We start from the raw sequence: 11,674 nt of genomic DNA, 5'->3' as shown, positions 1-11,674 counted from the left end.
CGTATTTCCATTTGTGAGCACACCTTCCTCTTCGAAATGGGGTGAGAGCAGGGGAGGGATCAGAAGCATGGCTGAAGCTGGAGGCAGCACCAGGCCGTTCCTCAGAGCAGGAAGCTCGTGCAAAAGCTTCCCTCAGTGCTGGGTCAGCGCAGACAAAGCTGTGCGCAGAGCACAACTGCCATCCTTCCTGCAGAGGTCCTTAACACCTCCTTTGCTTTCACTTGCACTGTGGTAATGGTTGCACAATGCATAAGCAACAGAACTTTAGGGCCTAACGTTAGAAAAATTCCACGCTCTTTCAAGAGAGCTTCCCAGGTTAAAGGCGGTGCTGCCTGCGAGCTCCCAGCCGTTCCCTTACTCTGTGCACTGCAGCAAATGCGCAGGCAGCACCGTGCTGGGGAGCAGTGCTGCTGTGTGAGATGGGGCCTGATGCACAGCTCAGCTGAAGTGCTAAGGAGAAAATGAACGGTGCTCCCAGCAGAACTGAAATGGCAGAAAGCTATCAGTGCAGTTTCTGTATTATTTGTGTAGGAATTACTAACATTTTATATGCTTTAATAACGGATGTAACATTGTTCTGACTACACTTTTCATGGCGCTAAACTGAGAGGCTTCTTCAGTACAAGGAATGTTTGAAAGCATGCAGAAAGCAGGATTCCTTTGAGGGCCGAAGTTGCTTAGGGTCGATCAGTGCAGAGCTCTGGTAGCTGAGCAGCAGCCAGAACTGCTGCCATGCACTTGTTCTTCTCCTGGGAGCATCGAGGGAAGCTGCTGCATCTGTCAGCTGCTCTCGAATGGTTGTACACAGGGGTGATGCATTTTGATGGCAAGTGCCTGCTCTGTGTCCAGCCATGTTTCTGCCAGGAAACGTATAAACGCCACTGTTCAACTCTGCAATATTTTCCACAGAGCTGGTTGCCTGTATTTCTAAAACATGAATCCAAAGGCTAATTTCTAAAAGGCAAGGAATGTTCACAGGGGTTGTATGACATCTAGCAAACAGGAAAAAATTCCCTGGAAGTCAGCAATCTCTAGTTTAGTGTGGCTCTGCAACAGTATTTTGAAAGATATAACAGAGCAGAAGCCCTCAGAAATACTGTTAAGGGGGGAATTTAGCTAATTTATTAGAAAAAATTATATGATGTGGTTGCCAGCAGTATCTGGTAACCAGAATCTGTAACCCAGAGGGTGATTTCCAGCTCTATATTTCTTCTTGTACTTGTGCAATAAATATAATTTTCCCAAGCCTTTGTGAAGCTGACACTTCTAAATTCACCACCAGTGATATTTGCTACATGGAAGCCAACAGCAAGAGGGGTGAGACTGGAAGAATTCCATACCATGTGTTTGTACGCTCAGATCTCATGACTAGATGAGATGCTTTCTATTAGAAACTCATCACTGAAAAATTGTCCCCAATAGGATCATGTGATTGAGCTAAAATTAAAATGCAATTAAGAAATCAAAAGCTGACAGTGGATGTAAGTATGTGCACTGCATGGCTGCAGTTCCAGACTCAGCGTAGCCAGCATGGTGCAGCTGCAGCCAAATGCTTCGATGGGAAGGCGTGGGGAGAAAGGGCCTGGAGGAGCTCTGGTTGTGACTCAAGAAGAAAAATGATGAGCGTGAATTCAGCTGCATTTGCGTGCAACAGAATGCTACTTATGGAGTGATGCTATGATAGCTGTACCTTGTAACAGCCCTCAGCTTACAGGACGTGCCACAGAACAGAGCAGCACTCAGCGATGAACCATGGAATCACAGGATGGTTGGAGTTGGAAGGGACCCTTAAGGCCATCTGGTGCCACCCCTGCCCTGAGCAGGGACACCCACAGCTCCATCAGTGCTCACAGCCCATCCCTGCCCTTGGCTGTCTGCAGGGATGGGGCACCACCACCTCTCTGGGCAACCTGTGCCACTGCCTCACTGCTTGTAGCATTAAAATTTCTTCCTAATATCCAGCCTAAATCTTTCAGTCTGAAACCATTTCCCCTGTCCTACCCAACAGACCCATTAAAGAGTCTGTCCCCATCTTACAGCCCCTTTAGACTCCTATACCGCCTGGAAAAGGCCCTGTTGGAGGAGAAGGATTAACATCACAGAGTTAGGAGGGGCAGAGATCAATGACAGCGAATCTCCCATGCAGCCCCTCAGCCCCTGGACTGCATTTCCTGTTTGTTGTGATGTTAATCGTGTCAATTCCACCCCCAGGTCACAGCAGCAGTGTGTGGGTGCAAGCAGGATGCCCGCCAGCCTCACACACAGAGCATGGCTGGACCAGGGGCAGCCCCACCTGCACAAACCCAGACCCCATCCCGACAGCACACCAAGATCATAAAACTGGCTTGAAGCAGCAATTCTCTGTTGCCACCTCTGCCTGGTGTGGGATTTGAGGTTGGGGATGACCCTGGGGGTGGCAGCGTGGCAGTGGCCCGGTGCCATGCGAGGGCTGCATGAGGAATCTCTTCTGTGGCGTTTTTTGCATTCCGAAGTCATAACAATCATCTTATTTAACTTCTATAGTCGAAATGAAGAGAATTCTCAGCTGCGAAGAGGCCTGGGGAAATGTACGCCGTAAACGGCGATGGGGAAAGCTGTGATCAAACTGAAGGGTTTGACCATTTCTATTGGAATCTGTGTTCCAAAGCAGAGCAAAGGATATCAAAGCCATTTTTTTGTCAACGGTTGCATTTTGGATTTGGCGCTCGGGATAAGAATAAGCAGTTCCCACATTAGTAAAACAGGGAGACGGAGAGGATTGGTGTCCGAGCCCTCGCAGCACAGCGGGGCCTTTCACAGCTGCAAATCTATCGCTGCTCCAGATCAAAAGGAGCAAAATGAGTCAGCTTCTATCGCAGGCTTTCTCAGTGCCAGTGGGGCATCCAGGCCCGTCCCCCCCCAGGGCTGTGCTTGGGGCTCTTGAGCTGCGTGCAGAGCAGCACTGAGCGACACACATCCAGAGGAGCAGAAGGGCGACCCAGAGCCGCGATGGAGCTCGTGGGGTCAGTGTTAAATAACACTGCTCACGGCAGTTGAGGGGGGCAGGACTCGTTCCAGCACTATTAATATAGCCCCTATTTATATGCCTGGGTTCCTGAAAGTGCCACGGCAGAGCTACAGCTGCAGAGCTAAAATGGAATAAATGTCAGCCCCTGGGGAGAACGTGATCCTTTCAGCCATCGTGAGGGAAAGCAGGCAGTGAAAGGACAGAATAAGGGACAGCATTCAGAGCCGGGAACGGATCGCAGCACCCCAAGAGCACAGCCGGTGGGCAGAGCCAGCAGCAACCTCCCTGCAGCAGCACTCCGTGCCAGAGACGCACGCTCAGCGTCAGCACAGCACCTACGGATACCGGCAGAGGGAGGCAGGAATTGGAGCTGCTGTCCGCTGATCCGGTGCCAGGTGTGACTCAGGACAAAGGGCAAAAGCCTGAAAGGAAGTTTGGGTGTTGTTTTTTTTTTTAAGTGCATCATCTGCAGGACTGGAAAGATGATGGAGAGCACAGGAGGGCCGTATCTGAACACTGCGGCTGTGACATCTCCGGTGGGAATAGTTCGTTTGCTGCAGATGATGTTCGGATGCACCACGTTCAGCCTGGTGGCCCACCAGGGGGGATTCAGCGCAGCATACGGCACTTTCTGCATGTTTGTCTGGACCTTCTGCTTTGCCGTCACTGTTTTTATCATTACCTGCGAGTTCACGCACCTGCACAGCTGTCTGAGCATCTCCTGGGGAAACTTCACAGCTGCGTTCGCCATGCTCGCCACGCTCATGTCGGTCACAGCGGCGGTGATTTACCCGCTCTACTTCGTGCAGCTCGGCTGCTACCCCATCACCTGCGAGGTGAGAGACTTCCGCATAGCGGCCAGCGTCTTCGCCGGCCTCGTGTTTGTTGTGTACGGCGCGGAGGTGTTCTTGACCAGGGCCAAACCAGGACAGGTCACCAGTTACATGGCCACCGTCTCCGGGCTCCTGAAGATCGTACAAGCCTTTGTGGCCTGCATCATCTTTGGGGCGCTGGTGAACGACAGCCAGTATAGCAAATACGTGGCCACACAGTGGTGCGTGGCCGTCTACAGCTTCTGCTTTATGGTCACGGTGGTGGTGGTCGCCTTCAGTGTCACAGGTAAGACTGCCCAGCTGTGTTTCCCCTTTGAGCGCTCTGTGGTCGTCTACACTTTTGGGGCCGTCCTGCTGTATGTGAGCGCAGCCGTCATCTGGCCAGTGTTCTGCTTTGACAGCAAGTACGGCTCCCCGCAGCGCCCCAGCGCCTGTGCCAAGGGCAGGTGCCCCTGGGACAGCCAGCTGGTGGTGGCCATCTTCACCTACGTCAACCTGCTGCTCTACGTGGTAGACCTGGCGTACTCCCAGCGCATCCGCTTCGTATCCCACATCTGAGGCCCGGCTCTGCCCCGGCTCCAGCAGCAGCAGGAGGAAATGGGACGCGGTGAGGACGGGCACTGACTGCACCACGAACCAGAGCTCATTGCCAGGGCTGAGTGGGCCCACGGTCACAGCCTGCAGTGGGTCAGCTGCCCACCCCCCATCAGTCGGCATTTGCTTCAGCCACCTGGTGCCAGAGTGAAGAAATCCTGCAGTCTGAAGTATGCAAAATGGCCTCTCATCTCCAGAAGGCAAAAAATGCTTGCTGCAATAGTGGGTCTGTAAGCTGCTGGAATGCTGAGCCAAATATTAGGAAAGACACCAAAGATTTTGAAACTGTTACCAACACTTAACTATAATCAAGTGACTACCCAGGAAGTGGGAAAGTTAAAAGCTGCATCAAGGAACAGCAGTTCCAGAGACGAAAAACAATGCTGGAGTTTGGGTTAGTCTGGGCTGTGTGGTGAGACATGAAATACTTGCAAATGTGGGAAATTCCAGTCAGGATGTTTCTGAGAAGAACATCATAGCTGCGATATTATTTTGATGATTTCCTTTCCCTCTGCTCCCCTGTTTAGCACAGAAAAAGAATATCCCAAGCACGCACCTCGAGGGGGAGCACAGGGTATTCTATTTAGCAAGCACCAAGTCTGTACAGAAATGAACATTTGTGAAACTGGAGTTCTATTGCCAAGAAATGGTGCAGAATAGACCCAGATTGCAAAGCAACCACAACCAGACGTTCTTGCTTGGACAGGACCAGAGGGCACCTCAGCACCTGCGCTGCTCATATGTCACTGCTTCTTTATTCCGATGTCAGGATTGTTTTCCTGGAAGTTTAAAGATACATTTTGAGGGTGGAGGTGGGGATGAAGGTACACAAAGACGAATCGCTATCACAGCCCTGCATAAAAGCAGGGTCCCAGGGTTCCTGTGTAGGGAACCTGCTTTGGCAGGGGGGTTGGACTCGATGATCTCTGCAGGTCCCTTCCAACCCCTACAAATCTGTGATTCTGTGATAACGACTGAACTCGTAGGGAAAATCCTTGCATGTAATGGTAACAAACGGGGGGTGCTGGCTCAGAGCAGATCAGGTTCTGGGATTCCTGAGCTCTGTGTGTCACACACCAGCTGCGCTCCTCCGACCCATCCCTGACAAAACACCCAAAAAAGTCCCACATAGCATGGCTCAGATTTCCGGCTTAGCTGAACAACTCCTCACTTGCCATCAGGCAGACACGAAAGCAGCCCGAGTTCTCATGCAGAGCAGATAGATTGGATTAAAATCCAGAAGCAGCTGACGGACAGAAGCGAGATTTATTTTTAAGCAAATTAAAATAAAGCTGAATGGCAGCCTTGCAGACGACACCTACAGAGGTTTGTGTGCTTTCCCTTCGTGCAGCTTTTATCTCAGCAGCCAGAGCCCTTCTGCTTTCCAGCACAAAGCACGGCTCACTTCGTGTTGATGCAAAAAGCCTGCATGGCCCAGGCCGCCAGCACTGCTGGATGACATTCTTTGTAGCAGACTTGCTCAGGAAAAAGGAAGGAAAGATATTTTTCATTATTGCCTTGTGTGGGGTTTGAAGAGCAAAGGAAAAAATGTCCGTTGGGTGAGGTTGCATTGCACAATACTACCACTCTAAGGACTTTAGCTGGAACCATTAGCCCATGAAAGAAGCATTGGTATCTATTGGAATGTGCCATGCAGCCTTCCAAGGGCTCTTTTCTCTTCCACAAGTTCCCATTAAGGCAGGAAATTTGGAAGATGATGGCTGAGCAAGAGGCTGGCTGGCTTATCCAAGGGCAGAGCTTTGTGCTATCCAGTGCAGGTATAAAAAGGGACACGAGGGAGCTTTATTTCCTGCAAACCAAACAAAGTCAAGGGTTGTACCAGTAAGAATTGCTGTTTGGATGAGAAATCTGTTTGTTTTAGAGCAGGCAGTGTGACCAACAGAGCCACTGCATGCAGAAGGATCCCTGAGCCTTTAAATGCATTCTTTTTAACCCGGTTAACCTGGACAAATGAAGCCGTGTAACACTTGGAAATGCATTCTGTTGTTGATACGATGGAGTGCAAAAAATCAGATAGGTAACCCGAAAAAACAACAACAACAACAAAGGGATTTTGCTTGAAGAAAGCATCATCCTTCCTGCAGACTCCATTTTGTTATGGGGGCCCAGCAGATGACGCCAAATCTCACATGCAATCTGCTGGAAGTTCCTCTGCTGCACAACACCTTTTTCTTTTCTCTTTTTTCCCCTTTTTTTTCACTCACTTCTCTTGCTGTGCAGGTTTTGCACCCAGCAGTGAGCAGAACCACAGCACAAAGCTGAATGGCACCAAGCGACACCGCTGGAGGGGGGCATAACGTGAGGCCAAAGGGAAAGCATGGGGGCAACATTTGGTGCCTCAACGATGGCGAGGAAATCAGACGTAAGGTGGAAATGATGATAGCATGCAGTGGAGGAGTGGAAAGAGAAGCATTGCCAAGAACAGCCTGTTCAGATTCAGCCCTCTCATCTGTCAGCCAAGGGCTGAGCAAAAATGTTCGCATGGTCAAAATGGCAAAAAAGGCAGATTTGTGGACAACAATTCGCTCTTTTAGGGGGAAAAAAAAAATAAAAATAAGCAATCCTCGTGCTTTGGTGGTTAAAAACCCTCAAACCATTGGAAAGAATGAGATTGCCCAATCCTGGACACAGAACATCCCGTATCTGCTTAATGTGATTTTAACAACCAGCCTTGTCGTGATCCAGTTAATTAAAAAGCCCTTTATTTCCAGAGCCCGTCCTCCTTAATTAGCAAATGATGATGGAGGAACTCATCACAGAGGCGTCCTGGGATGGCGCTGTGGTATGCCGACATGTACGTGCGTGCATTCAGAGCCCGGCTCTGTGCTCGAGCCCGGGTCCCAGATTTACACATTAAGAAATGAGACACGGAATGCAAACAAGCACAAAATCCCCCAGGACGAGGAGCGCCGCCCCTCCGCGCCCCGCGCCCACCGCCGCCCCAGAGCAGGGCGGGACCCGAAGCTTCCAGAAGGGACCGCGCTCCGCGCGCGGCTGCGGCGGGACGAGAGCGCCCCCTGGCGGCTCGGAGCTGAGAGGCAGCGGCCGGCCCCGGGCGGTCCGCGTAGGCGGTGAATGATGCAACACCCGGAGCGAGTTGCACCAATCGCTGGCGAGAGCTCAGCCGGAGGCCCCGCCTCTCTCCCTTGAGAGGCGGAGAGCCGGCGTGGCCCCGCCCCTCAGCCTGACGATTGGCTACGCGCTTCCGCCCCGCCCCAATGCGCCGCGTCACCGCCTCTCTGAGCGGAGCGCGGCCACGTGGACGGCGGCGCGGTTGCAGGTGGGCTTTGGTCGCTCCGCACCGCACCGCACCGCACCATGAGCGTGGGATTCATCGGGGCCGGGCAGCTCGCCTTCGCCCTGGCCCGGGGCTTCACGGCGGCAGGTGGGTGCGGGGCCGGGGGGGCGTGGCGAGGTGCCCGGCGAGGTGCCCGGGCTGAGTCGCTCTTTGTCTGCAGGGATCCTGGCAGCACACAAGATCACGGCGAGCTCCCCGGACACCGAGCTGCCTACCGTCAGCGGGCTGCGGGTGAGTGCGGGCGGCTGGGCGCTGCTCCCGATCGGCAGCCACGAACCACAGCCGTCGCTTCTCTCTCCCACTGCAGAAAATGGGCGTGAACTTCACTGTGAGCAACAAGGACACGGTGAAGAGCAGCGACGTCCTCTTTCTGGCCGTGAAGCCCCCCATCATCCCCTTCATCCTGGACGAGGTGGGGCCCGACATCGAGGAGCGTCACATCGTGGTCTCCTGCGCTGCCGGTGTCACCATCAGCTCCATCGAGAAGGTGAGGGCCGGGAGGTGCTGAGCCGGGCAGGGCCATCAGGACAGCAGAGCGCTGGAAGTGGACTCAAGCCTGACCCCAGCATTGCCTGCGGTCCCCAGCACAGCACTGTGCTGTGCCCAGCTGGCTGCTTTGGGCCACCTTTGCCTCGTCAGAATAAGCTACAGTGCTCTTCATGGAGGCTTTTTTATTACATGAAATGCTATCAGATCGCTTTTTCTCTCCGTGTGAGAAGAGGTGGGTCTTCTCCTGTGAATTTCTGCAGACTTTGTGCTCAGTGTCTGCAGGAATTGTTCTGGTGCCGATGGGGCAGCTGTGGAGGATGTTGTTCCCCACAGTGTTCGGTTTGGTGCTGTGACTAAGGATTTCACATTTAAGTTTTGCCCTCTTTGACTTAAAGTGGGGAATTTGGTACACAGGAATCTCTCTGCTCCTCTGTTTGTGCCCCTCAGGAGCCCCTTCCTGTTTGAAATGCCAGATATGCACTAAAGCTCTCTTTTATTTATTTTTTTCCTTCTTTCTCTCTATCTTCAATAATTTTCTGCCCTAAGAAACTCTCTGCCTTCTGCCCCGCACCTAAAGTGATCAGGTGCATGACCAACACCCCTGTGATTGTCCGAGAAGGTGCCACAGTCTATGCTACTGGGACTCATGCAGATGTGGAGGATGGGAAGCTCTTGGAACAACTTATGGCCAGCGTAGGCTTCTGCACAGAGGTGGAAGAGGACCTGATAGATGCTGTAACAGGGCTCAGTGGCAGTGGCCCTGCGTATGTATGTGCTGCTTTCTCAGTTCATGGAAATGCTGGGGACACTGGTGGGCTTTGCATGTCTGTGCACATTCAGTGTGTGTTTTCTTGTTTTTCTCATCACTGCCATTCGTGATGGGACATGTAATCCAGGTATCCAGTTTATAACCAGTGTGGGTCAACAACAAAAGTCTATTACCAGTTGGATGAGGCTGAAGTCCATAGCCAGTGTGCAGTGTCCACGTCTGTGTTGCAAAATCTGAGCCTGTTGTTAGGATGACCTAGAAGCTGAATTTCTTCCATTCTCCCTACAACTCAGCTGGAGCTGGTGGGAGAGAAGCGTGGCATGGCATCAATGCAGTAAAGGGGCTGACTTTTGTCAAGTCTTTGTAAGTCACAATGTGATCCTAGAGCTGTGGATTCTGCCTTCTGTAAGAACACTGGTCTCAGAATAGAGACTTCCAGTCACTTTTTTTCCCCTGTCTGATCTCAGGCATTCACTGCCCTGGATGCTCTGGCTGATGGAGGTGTGAAAATGGGGCTTCCCCGCAGGCTGGCTGTTCGGCTCGGAGCTCAGGCTTTGCTGGTCAGTATTGCTTGCTCCAAAATGCTCTTGAGCCTCTGCCTGCTCTGTGCAGAGCATCTGCACAGCATAGTTTTAAATGATTTCAGTCCCTTTACTGAATGCATTTAAATGTACATTTGGTTTGAATGCACACGGGTTCCTGGTAAGGAGACATAGGAAGTGCCTGCAGCAATCTGCTGGTGCTGGTGGTGTGGTGGGCCTGGGGAGCCATGTCTCCTGTACAGGATTTTCCAGCTCTCCAAAGTGTTTTGGCAGCCTGCTATTGGCCCTCGGGCAGGAGACTGGTTTTGCCCTTTGTGACCCGTTAGGTGCTGCTCTAAGCAATGAAGAACAGGAGTATCTGGCAGAGGGTTTCCTCAGTCAGAGTTTTGATAGTCGTTTTCTATTCCTCACCACAGGGCGCTGCCAAAATGCTGTTGGAATCAGAGCAGCACCCAGGTCAGCTGAAAGACAACGTCTGCTCCCCTGGGGGAGCCAGCATTCATGCCCTGCACTTCCTGGAGAGCGGAGGCTTTCGCTCACTGCTCATCAATGCTGTGGAGGCTTCCTGTATCCGGACAAGGTGGGCACTGAGAAATCCTAAAGAGCCACTTGTCTCTTCCTCTTTCTACTTCTTACCTTCTCTCTCTTCTACCACCCTATGGCAGGCAGCTGCAGCATTTGGCCGACAAGGAGAAGATCTCCCCAGCAGCCATAAAGAAGACTTTGTTGGATAAGGTGAAGCTGGAGTCTCCTTCTCTGTCTGTGGCATCTGCCAGCAAAGTCAGTCTGTTCAACAGTAAGAACCCCAGCAGCAAGAAGGACTGAGCAGATTGCTGTACTGCTGTACTCTGGCTGTGCTGACCATCAGTTTCCTCCATGCCCTTTCTTTTTTGACCAAGGAAAACATTCACACTGAATGTTGATGTTCTCCATACCTGACTCTTCGCTTGCAGCAGCTGTGGGGCAGCATAGAGCTGCTCACTGTGGCCTGGGTAACACCATACTCAGAGCTTTGTCATGGGCACCATTTGCCGGAAGCCTTGGATGCTTCCAGAAGTGAGGTATCATTTATTGTGTCCCATGTAGAAACAGTTTATGGCAGGATTTTTAAGAACTTTCCAAATGCTTTTTAGGCTCAAAGGTTTGAGTCAGGTCTGGATCCCTCTTTCCTCATCTTGCATCTGCTTTCAGAACTCATCTCTTGTTGTTTTTCTTAGCTAGAGCAGGTGCTGTCACACAAATGCAGTGCTGTGCACTGAGGCTGGGTCCTAATATGCTTCTCACCAGGGACCAAAGTGCCTCTGCCTCATTTCCCATCCACTTTGAGGATAAAAGAGGGTTAATGTGAATCCCTTAGCCACGTTCTGTTTCATTCAGATGCAGCCTTGGCATTCACCCCCTGAACAGCAGCTTTCTGTGGCTTTACAGCATTCCCTCTTCTTCCAGAGTCCCAAACCAAGAAGCAGCACCCAGTGCCCTAATAACTGCTACTGGGCTGCAGCAGGAACTATGGGCGATGGAAGGGATTTGGGTGGATCTCTGTGTCACGCTGTTCTGCCTCGAGGTACATGGTGGGAGCACTGGTAGAAAGAAGGCACTTAAGAGGGGTCACTGCATCCTTGGGAACCCGGGGCATCTGTGTGTGTGGTGCAAGAAAAGCATTTGGAAATCAATGCAGACTGCCAAAGGTGCTAGCAATGCCTGTGCGGTTTTATGTTAGGCAACAGCAGGGCAAGGCCCTGTAGATGTGACATGGCTGCTGCTCTTCCTGCTCCTTGAATAAACCGTTGCTCTGACAGATTCGCGGCTGTATTTTGGGTGGGTGCGGCTCTGCGCCCGCTGTGTCCCCGCAGCCCGGCACTGAGCTCTCACCCGGCTCAGCTCCGCCGTCCCCTCGGTCTTGCGGCGGTCGGGTGCCGCACCGCGGAGCCGTGCCGGGCGTTGGCCGATAAAAGAGAAGCGCCGGGGCCGAAGCGGTGCGGAACAAAGGCTGAAAGCAGCGGAGCGCCCAGCGCTGTCCGCCGGCCGTACGGCGGGTGTCGAGACCTCGCGGTGCTCCGGCCGCTGCCCAGCGCCTCCTCCTTCGGACCGCGCTTTCTCCGCGATGCGGCCCGGCCTCCC

At 52.4% G+C, this 11,674-nt stretch overlaps 2 protein-coding genes across 2 annotated transcripts; both read left to right on the top strand.

The window, feature by feature from the left end:
• Positions 1-2,951: 2,951 nt before the first annotated feature.
• On the top strand, positions 2,952-5,749 carry MYADML2 (myeloid associated differentiation marker like 2). Its single transcript, XM_042892689.1, has one exon. It carries the CDS (start codon positions 3,490-3,492, stop codon positions 4,396-4,398), a length of 909 nt encoding a protein of 302 aa, XP_042748623.1. The 5' UTR covers positions 2,952-3,489; the 3' UTR covers positions 4,399-5,749.
• Positions 5,750-7,713: 1,964 nt separating this feature from the next.
• On the top strand, positions 7,714-11,353 carry LOC122192174 (pyrroline-5-carboxylate reductase 2-like). The gene is made up of 7 exons (XM_042892688.1): positions 7,714-7,840; positions 7,914-7,984; positions 8,061-8,240; positions 8,789-9,010; positions 9,479-9,571; positions 9,970-10,133; positions 10,219-11,353. Exons 1-7 carry the CDS (start codon positions 7,774-7,776, stop codon positions 10,376-10,378), a joined length of 957 nt encoding a protein of 318 aa, XP_042748622.1. The 5' UTR covers positions 7,714-7,773; the 3' UTR covers positions 10,379-11,353.
• The last annotated feature ends 321 nt before the right edge of the window (positions 11,354-11,674 follow it).

The sequence above is a fragment of the Lagopus leucura genome, unplaced genomic scaffold, assembly GCF_019238085.1.
Source record: "Lagopus leucura isolate 7727_CA_CO unplaced genomic scaffold, USGS_WTPT01 111-14_obj-0_obj, whole genome shotgun sequence".
NCBI classification, from domain to species: Eukaryota; Metazoa; Chordata; class Aves; order Galliformes; family Phasianidae; genus Lagopus; species Lagopus leucura.
The sequence above is the reverse complement of the archived record's forward strand: the minus strand, read 5'-3'. Positions and strand labels throughout refer to the sequence as shown.